The 27588-nt window shown below is 33.8% G+C and overlaps 1 protein-coding gene across 1 annotated transcript in view; it reads left to right on the top strand.

Moving 5' to 3' along the window:
• Positions 1 to 27041, top strand: part of LOC145668557 (cytochrome P450 6k1-like) — a 38356-nt gene extending 11315 nt beyond the window's left edge. The window contains exons 2-5 of the mRNA XM_081736544.1: positions 4994 to 5967; positions 15281 to 15502; positions 18560 to 18811; positions 21163 to 27041. Coding sequence (XP_081592670.1) covers positions 5034 to 5967; positions 15281 to 15502; positions 18560 to 18811; positions 21163 to 21335 — 1581 coding nt within the window. The 5' untranslated portion in view covers positions 4994 to 5033 and the 3' untranslated portion in view covers positions 21336 to 27041. The remainder of the gene's footprint in view (positions 1 to 4993; positions 5968 to 15280; positions 15503 to 18559; positions 18812 to 21162) is intronic.
• The last annotated feature ends 547 nt before the right edge of the window (positions 27042 to 27588 follow it).

The raw sequence follows: 27588 nt of genomic DNA, 5'->3' as shown, positions 1-27588 counted from the left end.
TAGCAAAGTAATAATAATATTTACAACACTTCTAAACGTAATATGAGTTTGCTTTTTCTATAATGCTTACTGTCCTTTCTTTCGAAAGCAAGCAGTACAACTAACATACAGCTTGGATACGAAATTTAGATCTAAATAAATCAAAGTAAGAGTGTGAGTTTGGTATAAGTGATAAGTCAGTGATTGTGTAAGTCAGTGAAACTGTATATCAGAATATCTACTGCTAACGTAAGATCGAAGAGAAGAAATGCCACCAGGGAAGCTATTACCATGTGTGTTACAATATCAATAACTAACACTGTGTTTACTTGTTACTTTTTTGAAGTTGAATATTATTTATGTGCAAGTTTATTATATTATTTTTAATAGATTTCACGAGAAGCAAAAAGATTTCAATTAGTCCTGTTTATTAAAACAGCATAATATTTCATCAGTTGTACACACTACCATTGCTCTCAATTTGAGCATTGTGTATTTCACATATCTCTAACATCTCTGTAGAAACAAAATGAATTTGATTTTATTGTCTTGTCTTTGATATGAAATATCAATCCTTAACTTAATGAAAGCTTATCAAGCTTTCAAAATATGTTTCAGGTTAATCTTTTAGATGATTGACAACCTGGTCACAGTCGTCATATCTGACATTTTTGAAATGTTATACGAAAGAAAATAATCGCAATTGTCGCATATTCGTAATGTTTTAGAAATGATTGCATGAATATTTCTAGACAAAACATATTTTTCGCAACTTCCTTCTTATTTATAGAAAATTCTTAATAATGTATCTACTTGAAATAGGTTGAGTTTTGTCACACGTATAATTTGTATCCTATTTATTATATTAATTTTATCTATACCGCATCAAAACACTTTGCACTTTTTAATATGTGTATACTAACTGCACTAAAAATAATGTAATAGCGGAATAAGTCAATAATACCCAATTACCTATGAATTCCATATTTGAATACGATATGTAAGCAGATGGTTCCTTCCTCTAGGTTTCTATAATAAACAGTCGTTCGATTATTTATGATAGCGAATATCGAGCTACTGGAACCAAATTGAACACAAACACATACGCCGCCCATTGTGTAGATATTCATTCTAGCCGAAAATTTATAATTTATTACTGGGTTTGATGTTCCGCCAAACGGTGCCCTGGATTTGTTTCTTCTGTCACTTCGCCGCTGTTCAGCTAATCAAAATTAAGAAACTGTATATTTTGGCGTGTTTGTGATTCATTATACATTCGAAGGGAAACAGCAAGTTCTTTATCAAATACCTTAAAAGAATAAGAAAAAGGACGGAGTATTTAAATTCAACAATAAATAGAGTCTACTAATTAATAGAGTATGAATTTTCACAAAATGCTTATTCTCTAACTGTAAGGATAAAGATATAACAAAACGTTTTTGAATCTGAAAAGTTCTGGTGGTTTTTTGGGAATGGACTAAATTATTGCTACTAATTATGCATTCTGCATTCTTTTAATATTGTAACTAGGATTATACAAGGTACTTCAACACCATAATTTCTCGATTAAATTAGTGGAGTTAAATTAGTGAAGCACATATTTATACATCTCGTGCTTCATCAATCTAAAGAAGGAAAACTAGGAAGGTCCATATCCTCGTGGGTCTTCCTTGAACCTCGTGCTTGAACTCGTTTCAAGAAAATTAAATATAATATAATAAGAATAATATAATATGTTCAACTGAAAAATTAGATTGTCATTGTCAACCACTCTCACTTTGTCTGCCATAAGTATTTGACAGCTAATTGTCACGTTTAGGCCCCTAACACCGATGCAGTATCAGGTCGTAGATGTCATCTACAAGTCGATTATTAATTTGAAACTATGGTCATACTGAGCATTACAACTTAACATTCTTCAGTTAATTCAGCATGTATATAAATCAAACCCTCTTAGGGCTTTTTTAAATTTTGAAATGCACTTAGTATCAAAAGCCGCCTAATTATTTTTTTATACCGAAATTAAGCTATATATCGTTTGTTATATATTGATCCAAAGGAATTTCATGGAAACAGTATTTTGTTTAAAAGCATAATATATCATACTAAAAAACTAGTTAAAATATGGGACTTTGTACGCGTATATATGGAGATTCACGACACGTTTTGAAAGATTACTCGAAACTAAGCTAAATGGATGTGGTAGATTTTGATACTAGGCACCTCAAATACTATATGAGTTCGTAATAGCATATAGACTGTGAAATTCACAAGACACGTTCGGTATAATATAACACCATACACTGCATTACAAACATATCAAGGTATATTTTAGGAAACATATTATCACGAAATCAATTAAATTCGATTATGTGTAACTTATTTATATACTCTTTCCTGTAATTTTTATTATTATTTTCAGTCTTCGATGTCCTGATATGAACCTCTGAATCACCTCTAAACTACATAAATTCTATTATGGATTGAAAACAATAGCAACAACAAATACCAAATATTTTTTACTATTTAGGTGGGAAACATTTTTTTTAGTTGTTTAGTTTGAATTTTCTACCTAGGCAATATTTCATAATAATGTTATGGAAGATTATACATGTCTAAAATTAATAGCAATAATTAACTAACGGGGCCACGGTGGCTTACTGAAAAAGAATTTACCTCTAATGCCTGGAGTTCTTGGTTCGATTTTGACTACTGCCAAGTGAGTTTTGTACTCGAAAACACCGTGTTTAATCGAGATCTTCCCGTTTCCTCGTACATCATTTTTGTAAAATAAAAATAGGGTATAGTCTGTCTAACATGTAAACGATGTTGTTGACACATATAACATATTATAGGCCGCCACGATAAACTAGGAACAGCTAGAGAGTTGACTTCAAATTCTTTATCATAATGGGTATCCAAGAGTTCTCAATGTCGTAATTTGTTAGCTATAACTTATTTAAAAAATCCTATAGTAATAAATGTTTCTATTGTAGTAAATAAATTATGTTTTGTGTCTGATTACCTTCCGTATTTCTCGAAATATTGGAAAGCATTTCAGGACATATGGTCAAATTTGGGGACTTTTTTTTTTTTTTGCTTTATTTACTGGAGGAATCTTACACGTCGCCAAATATAGACAAAACTACGAAAGGATATTTTCTACATTCTCGAACATTCGAAAATCGATAGCCGTGAAACCGAAAAAAAATAGATATAATCATATGAGCATAAGGATTTCTATTGAAATATTGATTTTTGACTGCATAATTAAATTTAAAATGTTAAACTAAGAAATGAGAAAAAAATTAATTTTAGATAAACTGTATTCGAAAGTTAAAATATTACGTGAATATTGTACTTTCGGATATTAAACTATGGTATATACAGTATAAGGATCGGAAATCTTACAGAATGACTATGACCGTCTGTTGAAGGTTGAGTTGAGTTGATTTTGAGTTTAACGTCCCGTTCAGCAGTGAGGTTATATGAGACGTGGTCCTACTGATTAACGTGGAATTCAAACCACATGAGCTCCTGCCGAGTCTGTTGAAGGTATCGGAGCAAGTGTTGCAAGATATCGAGAAACGGTTTTCTGTGGTCAATTCAGTGTCCCAAGAACACGTTCACATTCATCTGTTAACCCTATATTCAAACTGAAAGTGGTAGATATTAACAATTTCCGGTTTCAACATTGATCTTCACAAAACAAAAGCAGTAGCTGATAATGCGACCAGCGACTTTTTGGAATTGATTCAGCATCTCAAGAAAAGATATCATTTTCACCTACACCTTTCCACTAATACTGGAAATGGTAGTAACTTAATATTAATTCCAGTTTTAATATTGATCTCCATAGAGCATACACGTAAAGAGAGAGCGACTAGTGTTACTGATATTTGTTCAACCTCCGAGGAATAAATTCCGTTTCACTTTTGTCTTTCTTTTCAAACCAGAAGAGGTGGAAATGTACAATTTTCGTTTTCAGTATTAATCACCATAGTGAGAAAACTGTTAATAGATAATGAGAAGCAGTTTCTTTGTGTGGATTCAGTAGCATAAGAATAGCTGTAATCTCAAACTTCATTCCTCTAATATCACCAACAATGGTTGAAATCTACTACCACTTATGGTTCTAATAGGGTAGATAGAAGATGACAAATTGTTTTTTTTAGTATAGATTCCGAATCCTAAGAATAAATTTCATCTCAGCTTCTATTCTTCTACTAAAAAAGGGAGTAGCAATAATAGTACTACTTCCAATTTCAATATTGATTCCTAGTAACAATAACAATAGTAACAATTGTAACTAATAACTAGAAATTTATTTTGTATATGGATTCAGCACCCAGTCATGCAGTTCCATCTCCCACGCTATTACTTCATTGCAGGTAGAAGTTATAGGTCTACTACTTCTGGTTTAAATTTGGAAGTTTCGCAATGTGCAACGAAGGTCACTTGGCATTTTATCTCGTTTGATTGTGATACCAACATATACTTAACAACTGATCTGCGTTAGCAAATAAATTATTCGAAGTAAACTGACGAATTCAATAAATACAAAGCTTATCATGGGTAACACAACCGGTACTGAGTTTCCTTTTGCTTTCTTAGGTTACATTCATAGTTTTATTAATGTCAGAAACGTACATTTATTTGCACATTCACAGGTAAAATTTATATTTGTATTTTATTAATTACCTGTTCGGAATATGTAGCTAAAGAAATTACAAGAAATCTTTTGGACACGTTCGATCGTGATTTGGTCGATGTATCATATTGTTTCTACAACGGAACCCGACAAATTAAATTATGTACTATTATTCGCGTAAAAGTTAGTGTAAGCCCATCTATTTGACACATTGTTTCTTGATCTACCATAACAACACTTTCTCCGAACTATCCTAAACATTTCTAGATCGGACAATCGCGCAATGTTTCGGTTGCGTTGTATATTTTCTAATATTCTATTAATGCAATGAATAACAACTTGTTTATTTAATCTTTATTTTAGGATATCGATTTCCATAATCTACATAGTACACCAAACGAAGATGAGTTTATCACTGGAGTGGATAATAACCGTTATCTCTATTTTGGGAAGTGCAGTAGGTTTATTTTACCTCTATTTAATTGCAAATTATGACTACTGGAAGAAGAGAAACGTTCGCTTTATTCAGCCACAACTTTTCTTCGGAAATCTTAAAGAAACATTTCAAGGTAAAAGACAAGCAGCATTCATTTATCAAGATTTCTATAACGAATTAAAAGGAGAGTTATTTGGTGGAATTTTTGAGCTTCGAACTCCAGCCCTGTTAATCCTAAATCCTGAATTAATCAAAACGATCTTAATAAAAGACTTTGACCATTTTCGAGATAGAAATTTTGAAGTTGATGAAAGTGTAGATCCACTGGAAGCTAAAAGTTTGGTTATTATTCGTGGTGAAAGATGGAAGCACTTACGGGCCAAACTATCACCAACTTTCACTTCAGGAAGAATGAAACAGATGTTTCCTTTGATAGTGGAGTGCGCTGAAGAGCTTAATCAGTGTTTGGATAAACCAGCTTTTAATAGCGAAATGTTAGAAGTGAAAGATATCATCTCTAGATTTACTAATGACGTCATAGCTTCATGTGCTTTTGGTGTCCAAGGAAATTCCTTAAAGGATCCAAATTCAGAATTCAGACAGAAGGGTTCACTAATATTAAATGCGTCTGGATTTATTCGAGCGTTACAAGTTTTCATATTTATATTTATGCCAAAAGTGGCAAAAACATTGAAAATTGCTTTTACCCTTCCTGAAGTAGAGAAATGGATTAGATCCTTTGTAAAAGATACGCTGGAATACAGAGAGAAAAATAGGGTTAAGAGGAACGATTTTATGGATTTGCTGATTCAGTTAAGAAACACTGGACGTCTGGATGATGGTGACACCAATAGTGCTACGAATATAGTTGGAGATTCGGATTCCACTAAGAACAAAGAAGGTAAGGCTATATATGGAAACTTCCCTTTTGGCTTATAGTGCAGTCAAAATAAGAATTGAGGTAGACATTTAGAATAAAAAGATGGGATCTTCTCGAATTTGTTCGTGATCTCTTCCTCATCAGCCTCCAGAAAATCCCAAAAAAATCCATTTGCGTATTTTCCGCCATTTTGCATAAATAGTCTGCCATCTTGGATTTCTCACATGCACTTAGTTTATGCCACATAACTTCTAAGCTAATTAACGTAGAAGGATCATTTTTTCTTTATTATACTTCCAGTATTATAGGCAATGTAACAAGTTATTATCACGTTTCTCCAAGTAACCATTTTTGCATGACTTTAGGATAAAGTGAAGAATTGCGATCTGTATTAGGGAACATATTCTTTTAATTGCCTCATACAACTTAACAGAGTAGAAATACGAAAAATGTGCTCGAAAAAAAGTTGTAAATTTCATAAGCTTTAAAACGATGTATATATTGTCACTATATACAATGTCAGAGATGTGCAATGAAGCTTCAAACGCCATCGAACAGCGCATAATTTCTGTAGAAACAGATGTATGAAGGAATAATCTAACATGAAGAAAAAGATATTTAGTGATTTGAGACGACTTTTCATTGCAATTTTCGGTAAGTATCAACAGGCGTGGAAGTCTGGCTAGTTTGAAAAATAGTTCGTAAACAGTGGCGTCAGCAGAAGGTACGCAAGAGTCCTGAAAGTAGACTTTCGAATTATGTTTCTGTATGTAGGCCTGTGTCAATTGAAATCAGTGTTTCTGATAATTTAAAAACATGAAATCTATTGAAATATGTTTTACTGATGTTGTTATCCTGCAAAAAAAAAAAAAAAAAAAAAAAATCCGGTTGCGAGTTTTTCGCCTTTTTGAATAAATAGCTCTTGTCCAGTGTAATTACGACAAAAATCGATCAAACTTAAAGATTTAAAACAATAATACCTTAATTATGTTAGAATATGTTATATGTATTAATATTATATTGAAAATCTAATTGCAGGTTTTCCGCCATTTTATATAAGCAAGTACGCCACCTTGAAATTTTCCCCAGCACGTAGTTTTTGCCTTATGGTTCCTAAGCCAATAAATGTAAAAGTATCATTTTTTCTTTATTATGCTTCTGATATTATAGGTTATATATAAGTGATCACATTCTCAGCGTTGGCACCTTTATCTATTTGTGCTTGAAAATATAAATTTAGGAAAAAATAAAAGTTGTGATTTAAACAAGGCATTAATTAAATGAAGGAAAATATACTTACCAGAATTATTTGAGGTGCGTTTTGTATCCTATTTACAGCAAATACCATCATATGCTGTTTCATGATTTTCACTGTTTCACTATAAGTACTAGCCTTTATAATTGTGCTTAGATTCTTCTCCGCATCTATTACACTACTAAACTTAAGTCTATTGTAGTTATAAAAAGGCAGACAATAAACACTGATTACCAGTTGAATTATAGACACCTGCCTAATAGCGTGTAACACCACCTTTCGCTTTGATAACGGAAGTTACCCCCCGCGGCATGGACTCCACGAGGCGCCTGAAGTGTTATTGTGGAATCTCAATCCATATCTGCTGCAAAGTCTCCCACAGAGCTTGCAGGTTAGTTGGAAGAGGGTCCACAGCCGAAGGCATTGTTCCATTTCATCCCAGATATGTTAGAATAGATTGAGGTCCGATGAGTGTGTTGCCAGACTAGAGGAGTGTTCATCAAACCAGTTTGTTCCCATTCTGGAGCAGTGGGCCGGCGCATTGTCCTGCTGCAAGATGAGGTCACTACCTGGATGTAGCAGCCGAGCAAATGACATGACATGGTCGTCCGGAATATCGCGGTAGTGTTTACCTGTGAGGGACTATGTTATTCGTGTTAGGGGACCCATTTCAGTCCACGTAAACGTGCCCCAGATAATAATACCACCACCACCGGCCTGCACAGTTATCTGCTGTCACGATGGATCCATTTCCTCTTGCGGTTGGTGACACATCCTTACAGGTTCATCGGCATGTACCAATGTGAAACTGTCCAGACAACTTTCCCACATTTCCACAGTCCAGAGGCATTGTTCCTTTGCTCACGCTAGATGTTGTTTCAATCGTTGTGCTGTTTGAAGGGATACTCGCGCGGCTCGATGGCTTCTGTACTCCATGGCGGGCAGGTGGTTGCGAATTGTGTCGCTGCTGATATGGCGTTGTTGTCTTGCATTAAACTTCTCCGCAATTCGACGCACTGTGGCCTGTCTATCGGCTGTTACGATGCGGGCCACTCGGCGTCTACCCTGACATCGACACCCCTGTCCGCGGCAGTTTTCCCGTATGGATGCTGTTTTACCGGAAGCCAGGTACTCACGATACACCTTTGACACAGTTGCCTTTTAATATCCGAGTGACACTTCCGAAATTGATCCATCCAGTCGTCTGGCCCCTACGATTTGACCACGGTCAAGTGCACTCAGGTCCTTCGTCTTGCCCATCACACACTGCACTAATACGGATACCGAGAGAGGAAGTACACGTCAGCAGTACCCTGAGTATTTCGTTCATATACATTGGTGGAGCATCTGCAGGGCGGTTTCTGCAACTGTCCTGCTGTCTCTAATTTAACTGCTGATCGATGTATATGGCACCGTAAGAGGCCTTGCGATGAATAATTAACTTAAACAAAAGTTTGTACTTTGAGACTTACTTTTCTCGATGGCACTTTGCAGTTGAATGTCCACAGTTTTCGTTAACGTCCTTCTCAAAGAAGTTGGTTTTGATAACAGCTTCATCATCACTTCCTTCATCTGCATCTTCAATATAAGTAGTGCTATTACCACATCCGTATCCACTACTCTGCCCACAAAATGTACGATCTAACTCTCTTCTTTTGCACCCACAATTGTTTCCGCAGTTCGCCTGGCAGTTGCATGCTAATACCTTTAACAAATCTTCTGGAACAGATTGTTCAAATGTTGTTACAGAATGAAGGCAATCACCACAGATTCTCCAGCCCCATTGCGTTGGAGTCATCTCTTGATTTTTCCACTGCTGAACTTGATAGAGCACATGGAGACTATACTGATTTGCAGCAGCTGTTGTTTGAGATAGTACTGCTAAGTTGAAAGTGTCACTAATGCGTTGCTTGGATACAATATTTTTGTACATGCAGGATCTTGTGCAATCCAGATTTTCTTTCTCTGCACATCTATATAACGCTAAGAACAATTTTTCTTCAGCAGCTGCCACATTATCAGCAGATGATGTTGGGTTGTTGAAAACATCCATTTCTCGACGCAGTTTTTCATTTTTTCCCCACTATTTTGTACGCAACTTTCTTCCCTTTACCGTGTGGAGCAGAAGTTGTATCACAACCAGTGTAGGCATGTAGAAGTAAAATGCAGTTCACCATATCTCCCAATGCTCTCTGAAGTTTGGCACTGGTGTATATCTTATGTGGTGGTTTTCTAGCCAGGAATAAGCATGAAAGTCTCAGTTGTTGTGAGTTCTATCATCAGAACCCAAATATCTTATTCTTCTCCTACTATTACTGACGACCCATATTTTGCAAGATTTGTTGCGATTAACACAACTAATGTGTGTGTATCTCCAGGTGATTGATGTACGATACAACCAGATTTCTCGAGATATTTAGTCAGAAGTGATATCAATTCGGATTTATTCTTTGTGTTAGAAAGAAATTCATGTTAAGATAAACGAACAACGTGGATGTTATCCTCAATGATTACGCGTATTCATGGTTTCTTGGTTCATATTCAGTGTTCTATATTCTTTACGCTAGGTCCACCATCAAAACCGTCAAATACAATACATTATTTACCATAGTGTTTTGCGATACACCTCACTGCTTACATAATTCGCCGCAAAAATTATAGAAAACCAACAACTAGAGGTTTGGAACTGTTTTCGTATAATATCAATACATATAATATATTCTAACAGGTTTATTTGTTTATTTATTTATTTATATTACAAAAATCTTTAAGTTTGCTCCATTTTTGTCGTAATTGCACTGGACTAGGGTTACTTATTCACAAAGGCGGAAAACTCGCAACCAGGATAACAACATCAGTAAAACATATTTCAGTAGATTTCATTTTTTAAAAAACGTTGATCTCAAACACTAATTTCAATTGACACATAGGCCTACATACAGAGTCATAGTGCGAAAGTCTACTTTCAGGACTCTTGCGCACCTTCTGCTGACGCCACTGTTTACGAACTATTTATTTAATTCCCAGACTTCCTACTAGCCAGACTTCCACGCCCGTTGATACTTACCGAAAATTGCAATGAAAAACCATCTCAAATCACTAAATATCTTTTTCTTAATGTTAAATGATCCTCCATGTGTTTCTACAAAAATTGTGCGCAGTTCGATTACCTTTGAAGCTTCATTGCACATCTCTGACATTGTATATAGTGACAATATATACATCGTTTTAAAGCTTATGAAATTTCCAACTACTTTTTTCGAGCACTTTTTTCATATTTCTACTCTGTTAAGTTGTATGAGGCAATTAAAAGAATATGTTCACTAATACAGATCCCAATTTTTCACTTTATCCTAAAGTCATTCAAAAATGGTTACTTGGAGAAACGTGATAATAACTTTTACATTGCCTATAATATTAGAAGTATAATAAAGAAAGAATGATGCTTCTACGTTAATTAGCTTAGAAGTTATGTGGCATAAACTAAGCGCATGTGAGAAATCTAAGATGGCAGACAATTTATTCAAAATGGCGGTAAACCCACAACTAGATATTTTGGGATTTTCTGGAGGTTAATGAGAGATCACGGTGAAATTCGAGAAGGTCGCATCTTTTTATTCTAAATGTCTAGGTTTGGTCCATTTTTGATGTACTTTGACTGGACTATCATAAGTAAACACTTGTCCAGTTAATCACCAAGACATTCGTTCATACCACCTTTACGTAGTTATAGGCAAAATTGTTATTCTTATATTGGCCAATCTTTAATGATGGTAGATACTTATAGTGCTCTTTACATTTACATAGTTGTGTGCAGCTCCTCAGGAAATACTAGTAATATTTTTAAAATATATAAATAATGCAAAAATAAAATCTATGTTTAGTACACGAATTTTTCATATAGGTAGGAGTACTGGTGTACACACAAATTTTCGTGATGAACTTCATTTTGTCACTTCGTGATGAACAGTTCCAAGTCCACAACCTAAACAAGAGAGTTTCTGAACTGGTTTCTATTTAAGAGAGTAAAGAGTTCGTTTTCATTCAGTTTTCTTGAGGTCCTGAGAATAACAGACGAGAAAAATTCTAGGCAGGCAGTCAGAAAATTCTATTCCCCTTTATGTGAACGCTATGATCGAGGAGTTGGGAAAAACTCACTCCGAAATATTGTGATTTTGGATCTTGTCGTCAAAACAGTTTCCATGCATTTTTGTATACCACATACTCTGACTAGTAACTTTGTTCACATTCACGTCATCAAATTTGAAATATTTCTATGGCATTCTACCGTCATAGAGTTTGAGTTCTTGTTTTTTATATATGTTTCTTAAGTGAAATACTCTTTGGCACATTTTTACTGGAAGAACAAATTATTTTCCATTAAAAAAAGTTTCTCATATAATACATCACCTATAAAAGTTTATTCGTTATTTTAATTACGTTTTTTCAAAAATGTTGTATAACAAAAACCAGTCTTATTATTATACACATTAGATCCAAAATCCAGCAATTTATTAATTCTTTTCGCGAAACTCCAATATTTACAAACATGTATTAATTTTCATTTTGTTGAACTTCTATAATGAACTTATTTAATTTCAGCGTTTCATCGGAATCCATGCCACGGATATAGTTGTGTATTTTCATGTATGCACCAGATCTATACCTAATATTATTCTACGTATTGTTATCACATCAAATATATTCTCCAATAACCCAGAAAACATCCTGGGTGGTGAAAAATAAACTGAAAAAGTTCTAAGAGAAATTAACTTTGAAATTACTTAGTATACCTTTCTTCATTGTAGAGTTTCAGAGATATGACATGCAATGAATTCCCTCGGTATATCCTTGCCACCCGTTGCTCTCTCTGGTACTCAATTCAATTGGTAACGATTACGCACCAATAGAGATTATAACTATACTGACTTTGCATCTTCACAACCAATAGCCTACCTCCACCTCGATTATTATCACCTTTGAGAAAGCTACCGACATTGGTCAACTAGTCTAAGACATCAGATTACCGATCGAAAGGTCTATTTGTCATAGTTTTGAATCTTGTTCAAGAAGTGTTATGTAAAGTAATTTAACCATTAATTTTTCATCATCCTTTTTTTAGTATAAGGTGCAGAATTGTGTGAAATGAACTGTAAAATTAATAAACATACTTGAGAAAGTCCACTGACAAATTATCACTTCTATCCTCCTATTAATCTGAAATCTACAAATCGGCTTCTACGACAAATTATTCTTTGATGAAATCGACGCCATTACAACTGCCATCCAGTAACTTTAGATTTATTCGTATTTCTCCAAGTTAATAACTCCATAGCCCTTTAAACTACTGTCAGAATATCGTGCTCTGGTCCGCCGCTCACAGCATTTCTTTATCAAATTTCTTCTCAGCAAATATTGACCTATTGATCATTCAAATATTATCACGAGTTTCAGCACGGTTTAGAAATCATTTCTCAGCACATAAACGACGACTGTGGATTCTAATTTGTGTTCTCGTATGGCTCACCTCTCTATTTACTGGAGACTTTTGCACTGTGCGCCAATGAATCAACGGTCCTACTCAATCCTTCTTAAAAACACTCCTGTTCATTTAGATCATCAAGAATGTTTGAACGATAGTTTAGCCTAGTATCTTAAAGGCATTTTTATAGACACGCCGCACTTATCTTGCTAAGTAAATACTTTATCCAGGTAGGGGCCGCGGTGACTCAGTGGTATATCGTTTACCATCTAGTGCATGGAGTCCTCGGTTCGATCTCAGCTCGCACCAAGTGAACATTGTAATGGACAAACATAATGTGCCTGGATTTTCTCAGGGTTCTCCCGTTTCCTCCCACTTTTTTCATTCCACTATTTCATTCATATCTCATCATCACTGTTTCCTTTTGCCTAGCCGGCATAACCGTAGGACGTAAAACTTAAAGATTTCATTTTTTATCCAAGTATTCACACCAATATCAATACGAAACTATACATTTCGTTCAACGGAAACGTAACAAAATCTCGGGTTTTAATTAAGCTGCCGTATCAGTATTGTTGTTATCATTATTGTTGTTATTGTTAGTAGTAGTAGTTGTGGTAGTAGTAGTAGTCGTAGTAGTAAATATTTTGCGTTTGGCAGGTCTTGGGACTAATGAGTGTTATTTTTAGATTTGAGACTGCAAATGTTTCTTCCACGTTTCTCGATCTTCAGCTTCTTTTAATTCCCATTATTTTCTTTTTCAAATCATTGATCAGTTGATTTCTGCTTCTTACTACTCCTCTTTTCCTTCCGTGTTTTTCTCTAAGGGAATATAAAGAAGGCAATTTCTTCGCATAACATGTCCATTTAAGTTGGCCTTCCTCCGAAGGATGCTGGTCGAAGGTGTCCTATACTGTCTTACCCGTTTTAAAAATCTTCGTTTGTTACTCTTTAAGCGCATTTTAACTTTTCCATCTTCCTTCACCACATTTCGAAGCTCTCCAAATATTTCTTCTCTAACTTTCGTAAAATCCAAGTCTCCGAATCATACAGTCCAACAGTCCATATATAGCAGTAGAATAGTTTCTTCCTTAGTCCAATATTAAGTCTGCTAGTTGAAGGTGGTCCTTTTTTTTTCTTAATACCTCTTTGGCTACGGAAATACCTGATCTGATCTCTTTGGTGCAATAAGTGTCTCTCGTCAAAATCCTTCGAAAATATTTGAAATGATCTACTTCTTCGAGCTCTTTTTGTTCTACTTTGATGTGAGAGGCGTGTTTTTAAGGAAAATTCTCATGACTATCGACTTTTCTATGTTGATTTCTATTCCATTCCTATCATTATACCAAGTATGACAAAATCGTCTTCCTCTGCTCACTATTCTGGCTCACGCTCATTTACATCTACGTGCTTTGTTCTAATCATCCCGGCGGACTGGAAGATACTTATGTTATCAAATTCAATAAACTACTTTATTACATCTTTGTTTACAGACCGATCCATTAGCTGTCAGTTTCAGTAAAGTACTCAAACGTGTTCTGTCAAACGATCCCATTCTTACCTACCAATTTACCAAATATGATTCAAAACTGTTCCGTTTAACCCTTATCAACATCTTCATACTACAATTCTAGCGTCCCTGGTTCGATCCCAGCTCGCGCCGTGTGGACTTTGTGGTGGACAAACACCGTGCTCGTATGTTTCCTCGGGGTTCTCCCATTTTCTTCATTCCACCATTTTCACTTATCTTTCATCATCATCGTCTCCTTTGGCCTAACCGGCGTAACCGTGGGACGTAAAACTTAAGATTTCATTTCATTTTTCAATTCTAGCGTGCTTTTTGTATTACTGTATCTTATTCGACTTAGAGGAGGCATTGAACAAAGACTGGTATTTCCCACTCATTCATAATACTCTACTCATAAATTATGTCAGTTGGCTGCAATTGGATGTTACTTCTTTGCACAAAATGTATATTTTTCCCCACTAATAGGTATGTAGAAGAGAATAAAGACGAAGGTCTGCAAAGCATCATTATTTGCTGTATGGGTAAGATGGAAAGGTAATTTGAGTGTTAAGGGATTGAACGCAGCCTCTAAATTAAAGAGAATAGCTTTGTGAAATTAATATATGGACGAACTTAAAACCTTCACAATGTAGGGTTGCATTTTGTGTGCACATCAAGTTTACTGTCCATAATTAAGTTGAAATTTAGTGAGATACGCTACTTGCACAAAATAAATATGTGAAAAGCAGATAGAACTTTATCTTAAAACGTATGTGTGCGGGATAAAATGGAGGATACTGAGTATAATGATTATTTAATTTTAATGGTATTTATCGATATGGTGTTGGATTTTTGTTTTAGAAAAGATAAAACGTATTTAACGGTACAGAGAAATAATTGCTAAGTTTGTATTTTCTTCTGGCATGAATTTATCATCTCAGATAATGATTTTGTATAGAAAATATGAAGACTGAAAGGACCATCTTCTTAATTTTTTATTCTTAAAAATAGGAAAAATACTACTGTCAATGAAGAACTGAATTGAATATTTATTTGTTTTAAAATGTGTTCTTTTTTCTTTTTTTCGCAGCTTTGTCTCTTGATGAGATTTGTGCACAAGTCTTAACGTTTTTCTCTGCTGGGTTTGAGACTTCATCAGCCACAATAAGTTTTGCATTATACGAGCTTGCTTTGAACCAAGATGTACAGAAGAAATTACATGAAGAAATTGATGAGGTTCTGGAAAGAAATGATGGGAAAATGACGTATGAAATAATACATAAAATGGAATATTTGGACAAAGTTATTTCTGGTATGTGTAATGGCATATAAATAGTATGTAAGCGGAAAGTATGAATTGTAGGAATAGTTAAGGACGAATGTTTCAACATGATTCATTACAAAATATATATGAAACTATCTTTTGAAACTCTTGCAAATAGCTTCCTTTATATATTTAATAAGGACTTTGTTTTTCTTTGTTTGATTTAAGTATTTTATGTCTGTATTTCCTGGAGTGTCTAGTAGTTTCAATCTTATTTTGATATTTTGACTAACAGGTGTTAATTTGTAACATTGACTTTATTTTCTAGTTTTTTGATCAGTGCTTATCGTAATTGACAGTTTTCGTAAGATTTTCAAATTCTTAATTGATTGAAATAAATTCGGCAGTTCATTCACAACATACGTCATGAAAGCAGAAATCAGCCAATATACGGGCTGAACCTCATTCTTGAAACCCTGGTAGCTTTTAAACTAGTAGACAGAAAATGTCCAAATTTTGTAGGACGTAAACATTGGCAGGAAACGTTGTTTGACACACTTTGCAGTACCAAAAGTTGAAAGTTACGGTAAGTATGTTAAATTTGCCACGTAATGGAAGGCCAGAAGCAAGTGACGATGTGATTGAAACAGTGCAGAAGAGCATGGAATAGAGTCCAATGAAGATCTTTGGAAACAAGGATACCAAGATCAAAGTTCCTCAAGCTGGTGAAAAGGTGAAGATCCGGCCCTACAAATTAAAATGTTTACAGGATCAAATGTACGAAGACTGTGATACGAGAATATAAAAATGGAACTTTGTAAATCAATTCTTGACCATTTACAAGGTAATGGTGACCTGTATCGAATAGTGTTTTGAAATTAGGCCAGTTGTTGTATTTGAGGAAAAGTGAACAGGACAGCTACAAGCCACACGATTTCAAGATGCATGAGCGGAGTGATCTCAAATTTAATGTGTGATACGCAGTTGCAGTGAACATCATTAGCCCTTTTTCTTGGAGGGAGACACGCTCAATGGCGACAGCTATCTGAATATATACGTACATTCCTTGTTATATAACTTGAGGGGTTACCCATAATCAATGAAGTCCACATGTAGCAAGATAAGGCACGACCAAATATGAAGGTTGGTAGTTTCTTAACGAAAATTTCAGGAGTAGTGGATTGTCCGAAGAAGACCCACACTTTGGCCCGTAAGATCACACGATTTAGTGTCAAGACAAAGGTGTATATACAGTAACGTGAACAAACTTTCCGGACAAGATACGTGATGTGATTCTGAACATCACATGTGAGCACTGTCAGCTCTCAATTCCTGACTTCAGAGAAATACTATAACAATATTTGGACGAGAATGGTATACATTTGGAAGTTTGGCAGTGAATATAAACAAGCAGGAAAACATTAACCTTACTGTACACACAAAAGTTTGTGCTGATGAATTTGATAGTTTCCAAACTACAGAGTTTTAGTTTTCTGGTGAACTTTATGAGCTTACTGAATTATGCTATGCAATCTACACTATTTTATCAGGTTATTGGAAACCTCTACCACATATTCTAGACAGAATAACTATAATGGCAATATCTACTTTAAGATAATTGTATAAATTGCTGATAAATAAGTACAAAAATGGAAGTTTTATTAATGGAAATTATATTTCAATCGTTTAGCTTCTATCCTGGTCTGAAAACAAGAACTTAGTCTGGTGGAAGACTTCCCTGTTGCTCTTAATTTCAGTGTATTATCTAATTGAACTAAATATAAAATTATGAAAGCAATGTGTACTCTGTCCATCTGTGCGAAGTCATAGGGAAAGAGGTCCATATATGAAAGACTATGACCTGGCGCTATATAAATAAATAAGTATTGATAATGAATATATTTCCTTCTTAAAATATGAATAAGTGAAGAAAATTTATACTTTAAATTTGCAAGACCAATGCGGATTGTTTTCACTGCAAGATAGAAATGGAAATTAGAGTCTGTGAGACACTATCGTGTTTTTAAACTGCAATGCGAGACGAGACTTTTAGTTTTCAGTTTCACCTTGTGTCGGGTGCATTTTAGAATGTACACGTGATGGTGTTGCACCTCCAAGTATATGTTGTCGTACAGGCTTTTCTTTGTTAGGATTTTATCCAAGATACTGGGCTCTTTAGTAAATAAAATATCTTTTTTTGTTTTCTGAGAAAAAACTCTATTGGTCTATGTGGACAACTCTATTTTTTGTCTAGTATATGTTGATGGTTAAAAAGATTCATATCATAGTTTTACCTTAACTCACGTTAAATATATTTAAAAAGAAATATTTGCATTTATTTTTCTTTACACCGTAAAAATTTTAAGGTCAAAATTTGAATACCACCTTCACTTATTGCAAAATGATAATGTTAACCATTTCAAACTTACAGTAATTGTTTCAAACTGCAACAAAATTTGCCCTCTTTCTTGACTTTATTTGCATTGTACGGTATAGCAACATTCAAAAATTTACTTCTCAATGCGTTCGGAATTTATACACATCTGAGTGCGTCTTTTGTTACTTAACGACATTGTAACGATGCTGGAATTCTATTTCATATAGTGAACATGTTAAAACTGTACTGTGTAGAACTATTAATTTATACAGAAGTTTCTCAACTCACAGATTTAATTAAGAAGAATCTATTTATAAATTTAACTATGCATAAAATAGTATAGGCTTAAATCAGAACTCTGACTAATGTTACATTCACCCGTTAGATAGAACAAAAATTCAGCGAACAAGTCTCAAGATGGAGTTTAGTATAATAAAAGCAAGTTTATTATACGATACTTAACTTATAATTGTGCTGGTAAGTCCAAACCACCACAAACTTAATGGTCTTCACTCTATACCTTTTAATAGTAATAGTCATAGTTAATTAATATATATCCTTGTGGCGGTGTATTTTGTTTGCCAGTTAAAAGATCTGAAAATGTTTCAAAGAATTATTAAACTGGTCTCAGATGAACGAATTTATCGGTTAAACGGACAGAGATATTTGTCTATATAATTATTTACCTAGGTAATAATAAAATATATATTTTAAACTCTAATTTACAGAAACACTCAGAAAATATCCACCTGGAACTGAACTTAGTCGTACTTGCAATAAAAACTACCTAATACCTGGAACAGATGTTGTTATAGAGAACGGAATTAATATCCACATACCAATATATGCTATACATCATGATCCTGAATATTTTCCAAATCCCAATACATTTGATCCTGAAAGGTTTAGTGAGGAAGGCAAGAACAGTAGACCGAATTATACTTACTTACCTTTCGGTGATGGACCACGCATGTGCATAGGTAAGTAATTTAGAAACAGTTAATAATACAAGTGATCTGTGATTTGTAACTACTATTTATAATCTTGAATTAAAACATAAAGTTCCAGATTATTGTACAACAGATAGATTACCTCGTGCTATTAATGAAGAGTGTTCTAAAAGGAATTTACAATGAATATCTGAAAAGGATATCCCTTGGTACATATATATCGCGTTTTGTTGATATGAACGTCTACTGTGCCCTTATGGTTAGAGCCTATTGTTTTGGGGTACATGTTCGTAAGATCAAATCGTGCTGAGAGTAGAACCCTTGGATAAAAACTCAAAAAGCGATATGCAGATCACAGCTAAAATAGAGGGCTTCGTCTTCGTGACATTGATGTACGGCCGCTACTTTCCTTCCAACCTCCACTAGATTATATCTTGTGTGGTAATGGTATCTAGCTGAGCTAGAATTGAACAAAAGTCAACTCTTACGCAACTAGGGCACTATTGCTGAGACATACTATTAAATAATGTTATTTTATCATTTTTACCATAACATTCTCTCAACACACACAAGATATAAGCATAAAAATCTTTCTTTCTTTTGCTATCGACCTAGTTACATCTACTTCAAACTCAAAGCAAGCAGTGACTAGGTTTACACTTTTAAATATGGCAGTATACACAAACGATGTTGAAGGTATAGTTTTGCAGAATTGATTCACCTATAGTTTTTTGAACTAAATAAAAAAAATCAATGTTGCATCATTGAGAATCCAAATTATGCGGAAAACGTTAGCGAAGTTAGTATCCATTTGTAAATAATTTTGTCGGTGGTTGTACTTCCATAGCCTTACTTAAACAACGTTACTATTGAATTGCGTAACCAGGCAACAGTTAGATACTGCTAATATGTAATAAAGAAAAGAATTCTAGTAATTTGTATTGAATATAATAAATGAATTAATATTAATCTAATTTGAATGCACAAGAATACCATAAAATATGTAAATACTAGATTGGATTGGATTAGATTTGAGTTTAACATCCTGTTCTGCAGCGAGATTATATAAGACCTGACCTACAGCTTAACTTGGGATTAGAACCATATGAGCTTCCGCCGGAAAGCGAATCCTGGTCTCTCACGCCAAAGGCGTCTACGTTATCCACATGACCACGGAGGACCTTGTATAAATAATAGAAATATTATATATTTTATTCACTAAAGTCGAGTTTTGAATTACTGGCTTCCCAGAATTGAACAGAATTGAACATACACTGGTTTCCCAGATATAGCATGTGGATAAAGCAGACATTCAAGGAGGTATTTAATTTAAAATTTATTGTAAAACAATTTCATTTGATTTTTTGTTTAGCGTCCCTTTCAGCAGCGAGGCTATATGAGAGGTGGACCTACAGTTAACGTAGGAACTGCACAACTTGAGCTCCCGCCGGAAACAGAACTCGGGTCTCCCATTCCAAAGGATATGTGCTGCAGCAATATGTTCAGGCTGTTGGAATAATTGCTTTCCTCTTACTGTTACTAGCTGTTGAATTTTGTTTGTTTCGTTTCCTATATGATTGCCTTGACTCACATGTCAGTATCTTTCGACACTATAGTTTACCTGAGGAAGAGATGATAAAATTAATCTTAATTAAAAATATATAAATGTGTAGAAATATATAAAAGTAACAATGAATGATTGTGTTGTCACCTGATTCATTTCGTTGTGCCAAATAACATTATTCTATGATGTTGGGAAATTAATTAAATTAAGTTTTCCAGTACTTAAGAACACTGTTGAATCATTATAAGTTAAAGTGGTTTCTGTGATCGGTAATAGGAAAGGGAAAATCAACACGAATAGAAAGTACCTTAATCGAGTTCTTGCAAACAAATGTACTGTGAATTTTATACTTAGAATATGATGAGTTAAATTCTTGAATTATATTAAAAGGAACATCGAAATTATCATCAGTAATACTTCATTTATGAAACATATTCCTAAATGGATGTTGTAGTGACCATGAAAGTATAGTTGGAAATTGGAAAAATTTTCAAAACAATAAAAGCGTAGATATGTTAGTTCTTTGAATTTATGGATGCCTATAGATTTATGTATAAGTTATTTCACTACAAATGAATATATTACGTAAGAGGCAAATGCTGTAGCACTATGGAGTACTTACAAATAAGCTAATTTGCAATCGGTAGAATTTTCATGCATAGTTAATACTGTAAAATTTAGTGAATGTGGAGACATAAAAATAGATACTTGCAAGAATTGTGATCGCCCTTAGAGTGTGGATATTTGACTCATTTATTGGTTGAACTTTAGATCGCTTTCAGAATAAATACTAAGTATTATCTTGTTTTATTTCCAGGTATGAGATTTGGTCTAATGCAAGTGAAAGTTGGACTAGCATATATCTTGTCCAAATATAAATTTGATGTGTGTGAGAAAACTGCAATTCCTTTAACTTTTAAGGCGCAATCATTCATTTTGGAATCTTCAACTGGAATATGGTTAAAAGTTTCTCTCAGAAGTGATAAATGACAAACAACATTTATTCATACATGGTGATTTCGTATTACTAGAATTAGGAGATATTTATGCAAAGTTAAATTTGTAAGGTAATCTGAAATATCATTAATAATTTTTGACCAACTCTATTGGAAAGAGTGTTAACTGCGCTTATGTTTGAAACTAGAGATACATTGATTTATCACATGTTCATTAGCATAGTCAGTGATATATCTACACCCCCAAGCATCTCCCTAAAATTTTGGTACACCCCCCTAAAAATTTTCGGAACTAGGGGGTGTTAGGGTATAATTTCGATGTTTTAGTTGGTTTATGGTAAAATCAAGTGTATCTGCCTGTAGTTGTAAGTCAATAAAGGTTGATAGTGAAGAGAAGGTGTTATCTACATTCTTAGCTTGACTTAGGTACATTCGGACGTTAGTTGAAATAATATTTCCGCACACTTAAAATTATACCCTAACAGGGGGGGTGCAATATTAAAAAGATTCATTCTCGCTTTGCCTAAAGCCCTCCAGGACTTTGTAGAAAATATTTTAAATGATCTTACCTGTAGGCAGAACGGGAATTCCCGTTCTGTCTAATCTTTGGAGACAGGGAATTCTATGCGAGGACAAAATTTTTAGGGAAATGCAGCACCGAAAAGCTTAATTCCTAGCGTGTTTGTATGCAGATCGGAACTTGTGTATAAATGGCTGTAGTAACGAGCATGGGAACTAAATCCAAACGGTCAAAATGCAAGGAAAATTCTGACGAGGACAAAATCACAGGACCATTCATTTTAATTACGAAAAGTAACTGTGATGCTACTTGATTTTTAAAAAGTCGTTCTTGTATGATAGCGTATAGATGAAAGTAGCTACGCTTGGTAATATTGATTGTCAAGGACAGTGTGAGGAAAGAGCAAACATGTGTCTTCTGTTTTCAAATATGAAGCTTCCGAAAGGGATATAGCACCACTTGTAATCTGGTATAACGAATCTTTATTTTATTTTATTTTATTTTATTTCGACTGCAGTACTTTTACTGTGCGCAAGGTACAAAAGGAATACTGCTTGTGATGCCAGTACAATCCACATTTGATCGTACTGTACGTAAACTTGTATTACTTTTCCATATTGAGCATCCTTACCTTTGGAGAAGTCCTAATGCTCTTGTAAGCCACAGCGGATTGCTAGAAATAAAATACTTTCACAATACGCGAGAAAGCATCTCAATTACTAAAGCTGTTAAAGAGAAGTAATATTGGATTCATGGTGAAAAGTAATATAGAGATATAGTTGCCAATTTTACAGGCATTATTGTAAAATTTAGGGAAAAATGAAAATAAGTGGCAAAGAGTTGAGTAATTTATTTCTATGCTGTGCCCAAGATTCAGTAACGATTCGAATAACTGGGGACAGCAGTTTTGAAAAGATAACTGTGTGAACTTTAGCAATTTTATTATTTCAATACTATCTGAATCAGTCGACTCAAGTGGTACCCGAAATCAACATTATCTGAACGTGAAGAAGAAGAATTCAAAAGACTTTGATTTTTCAAAACAACGAATGAGATACTACAGGCTTGAGTTGCCTCTCGTGTTAACTACAAAGTCTAGCGTGTAACTCATACTTTTCTACTAAGTATATTTAGAAATTTAACTTCAATTATTATGGTGCAAAGATGCACGATGCAATTAAATATTTGATGCACTCTCGTGATTATTGATGTGAATTTCATATTTACCGTGTATATATTGTAATTATAATATTTATATTCAATAATACACTATTAGCGCCTTTGGGACTTAGTGGTGAAGCACTCATTTCTGATGCGAGGGCTCCTGGTTCGATAGCAGCTCTGGCCAAGTGTCTTTTATGGTGGACAAATTCAGTGGGCGTGAGGTTCTCTCGTTCATCACGTAATAAAAGTATTTATTGAATACAAATATGACGTATATTGTTGCTACTGTTATTAAAATGTCATTACATTTGGTTTATTTCAAATACTATTACTATGCGTAAACAATAATATATACAGGGTGTTTCAAAACAACACCGACAACGTTTAGGAGCTGATTCCTGACACCAAGATAAAACAAAAAGTATAGACCAACCTGGGTGCACAAATGCTTCCTTTCGGGGTTATAGGTTACCGAAAACATGAAAAAATGAACTTTAAAGGTCCATAGCTCCAAAACTATGGGAGCTACCGTAGTCGGATCAAGACTTCACTTAAGAAGTAACATGTGAGCTATGCAAAAATACATATTTCAGAATCCTACGGTACTCACGCAACATTTTTTATAGAGGAAGTTTAGTTACGGGCATATAATTTTAAGTACTCACCGATCATCTCTATAAAAACTGTTGTGGAAGCACCGCAGCACTCTGAAACTTGGATATTTTGTTAGGGCACAAGTTTCTAAGTGAAATTTTGACGCTACTATGGTAGGTGCCATAGTTTTGGAGCTATGAACCTTTAAAGTTCTTTTTTCATGTTTTCAGAACTCCGAAAGAAAGCACCCAGGTTGGTTTATACCTTTTGTCTTATCTTGGTGTCTGGAATCACCTCCCAAACGTTGTCAGTGTTTTTTTGAAACACTCTATATATAGGTACAAAGACAGGATGTAGTGGAGAGAATATTAAACAGAGACATAGAGTCCACACTGTTATTGTTATTCGGACAAACTTTAAATTGTTTCCGCATTGTCATAACATGATTTCTAATTAAAATATTCAATTTTTTTTCTATTTCAATATGTACAGGGTGGCCCAAAAGTAGGTATACAGTACCGTACTGACCAGCTCATTGCATTTTATATTATTTCTTATTGTTATCCATCAGGCAGACTTAGTTTCTTTATTATTTGTTGTTAATGTGTTTTTACGTATATCTTAAGCTCTGAACAGCCGAAGCAAATAAACCCATACACTAGAATGTTATACTTAATCAATTCAGGGGTGTATATCTACTTTTAGGCCACCCTGTAGTTTAAGCTTACTATTAGTAGATGTGAATATAATTTTCCCTTTGGCATCTGGTGAGAAACTAACTATGTAAAATATGCTGTATTAACGGGTGTACTATATAAAATTTGCAGTAATATGATAACTGCAGTAAGGCTGTTGTAAGAAAAATACACTACAAAGCATCTAATTTCTTATTTTTACACTAAACGATTTTTGTGATTGCTATCACAAGAAAGAATACCTGAATATTTCAAGCTTAACGTCCTTTTCCGATACAGGGGCTTTTTTCCTTAGATGCTACCTCCCAAGTGATATATTATTCTTTCTTGTTAATGTAATGTAAAGTTTATACATTCCATGTCATATATCTATTTGTTTCCAGTTATGTTATCCTTCAGATGGTTCTAATGATTTACTGTTTTGAGTACACTAATTATGAATTGATATTGTTATGTTTTTAAATATATGTATATTACATTTTAAACTATGCACTTTTAACTAGTCACACTGGTGGATATCGTCGAATTGTAACTACCTGTATTATGAAATTGTGATTACTGTGTATATCTTGATCCACGGTTTTGGAAAAGTTTGGTAGAAATTGAATAAATATAACAAAATCGATCCATTACAAGATATTAAAGTAGAATGTTCGTAACTGTTAAGAGCATGTATATCACTGTTAGGAGTGTAGTATCACTGTTAGGAGAAAATATGACTTAATATTTATAAAGTATTTTTTTAAATATATACAGTACATAACTGTAGTTAATAAACAATCTACTCAGCAGAAGTAACAATTATTATGCAAGGAACGGCATACATTTTAGACTCATAAAAACTTGTTTTTGTTGATTTTCTGGGAAATTTCCCACGATCATAATCAACAGTTAAACATCCATTTTGGTAAACTCGAGTGATCCATACGTCTTAACTCTGGGCGATATGTCTTAACTTTGTCTTAACTGATAAATGTCTTTGCGACTTTGCCTTAGCTGATATAAGTCTCACCTTCGTCTTAACTGATATACTTCTTAACTTTTTCTTAACTGATATATGTCTTAACTTTGTCTTAACTAATATATGTCTTAACTTTGTCTTTACTGACATATGTCTTAACTTTGTCTTAAGGGTCTATGCAAATGAAATCCACCAATGATGGTTGCTGACAAAATTTAGCTTTTGATTAATTTTCTACCTAAGTTTGTGCCATATTCTGAGAGTTGAAAACGGGTATTCATTTATTTTTTAGCCGCGCAGGTTTTGAAGCGTATTTTGAACTTTTCATAGGATTCCGTTAAAAGCTTAACATTTTAGGTTTTGAAGATAATGAGCCTTATGCAGAGTCGTTCTGATACGTAAATTAGTGCCATACTAAAGAGTTCGACTAACATATGTTTCCTGCAGTAGTCCGGTCTTTAGTATGATGTTAATCATACGTCTAAACGATTCTGCATAGGGCCTAATGAGTTTAAACCAAAACCATATGAAAGATAGTGGAATGCACAACATTCTGTGTTCTGTGGACATTGAGATGTACTTTAGAACGTCGGAGAAAAAGCTCTGAACAATGATGTTGGAAACCTAAGAATGACCGTTTTGGAATGTACATTTTGAGACGAAATAAATGAGACTAAGCTTAATTTTTTTTTCTGCATAGAGACTAAATAATATACAACGTCCAGAACAAGTTTTATATCTGAGAACCATACACCGTGTATATTTCAATTTTGAAAAATATTAAAAATTGCGAATTTTCGAAAATTGTGTATTTTCACCATCAAATATCTCTAGAAGGACGAAAGTGAAAAATCTGAAATTTGCACATAATACACGATAGTTTCACAGTAACACATGGGTAAAATTGCATTACTGAGACTTCAGTAGTTTCTGGGTTATATTTTTATTCTCTACCGGGACTTAATATTATGAAGAGCCATGTGGTATGGATATAAACTTTGTAGCAAAAGTCAAAATAGCACGACAGTAATGTTAAATTGGTAAAATGTGCACAATTTATGAATCATATTGAAACGAAATATTTTAAAAATCGATCGATTGTTGTTTCTACTTTTACTACTCTCTTTATAACCAGAGAAAAGGAACAATAACTTTACTAAAAAAGGGTCGTGACTAATAAAGCGAGCTACTAAAATTTGATTATTATTATTATTTTAAAATGGTATTATAAGCTTTCAACAACTAGAGACACTGTTGTAATATAAACTTTGAACTAGGGAGTTATGGAATCCAATGACCCAAACTATCTCCTTTCGTATATTGACTCCTTTCGAATAAATAGAAAAGGAAACCTCAGTTAAGAAGTAAAATCAGAAAATTCCCAGGATCCTGTCTCAAATGGCGCTCCCATATATGAAACCTTGTTATAGATTATTATTAAGATTCTGTAAAACTCATTGACATTTAGCTTCAATATAGAAAAATCATAAATAAATATTAGCTGACCTCTTATCGTCTTTATTTGATTTTTAAAAAGAATGAGAACAGTGAAACACTTTTTATAGTTCTTGCAATAATTGGCATGTTTACATTGGTTGGTAAATATCTCTATAGGTTTTCCAACGGTAGTCTGGTTTTCTAACATCGTAATAATCAAATGAAACAAAACTTACACGCTTCAAAGTATAATAATTGAATTTATATATACGCATAACCAGCCTCTTATGCAATAGACTTCAGTGTACTTCGTATAAATCAAAAATTGGATAATCACATTGATTATGTTTTAAAATATCAAACAACTAAATTATATAGGCAAACTGATCAATCGTGGTGTATAGTAATAATAATAATAATAATAATAATAATAATAATAATAATAATAATAATAATAATAATAATAATAATAATAATAATAGTGTTAAATATCACAAATCAACTCGACTTTGTACTTTTATCTGTTGCTTAGATTCCAACTTATTCTAAATTATCAATTACTGTTACAGTTAAATGTTTTCGATAATAAATTGGCTATAAGGAATGCAACTATGAAACCTTCATTAATGCGTCATCTACCACTGGTTAATTTACAAGAATTCGCGTAGGTGGCCGGTTACGTCATTCCCCACGATAAGATCCTTAGTACATGATACAATAGACGTTTACTGACTCATTATATTCAAGCTTTCCATTCTGCTGTCAAACCAAAACACTCTAGATAAATCTTATGAAGTCCAATTCAGTAAAGCGTTCTCTTATTTCTGTCCCTCCGAACACGTTACAGCAATAAGCACATTGACTTGGATAACTGTTCTAGAAAATAAAATCAACAATTTTGTGTCTCGAAAATTTC

This window comes from Thermobia domestica, chromosome 13, assembly GCF_964235325.1.
Source record: "Thermobia domestica chromosome 13, izTheDome1.hap1.1, whole genome shotgun sequence".
Lineage (NCBI taxonomy): Eukaryota > Metazoa > Arthropoda > Insecta > Zygentoma > Lepismatidae > Thermobia > Thermobia domestica.
Note: the sequence above shows the minus strand (reverse complement) of the source record. Positions and strands in the feature narration are given on the sequence as shown.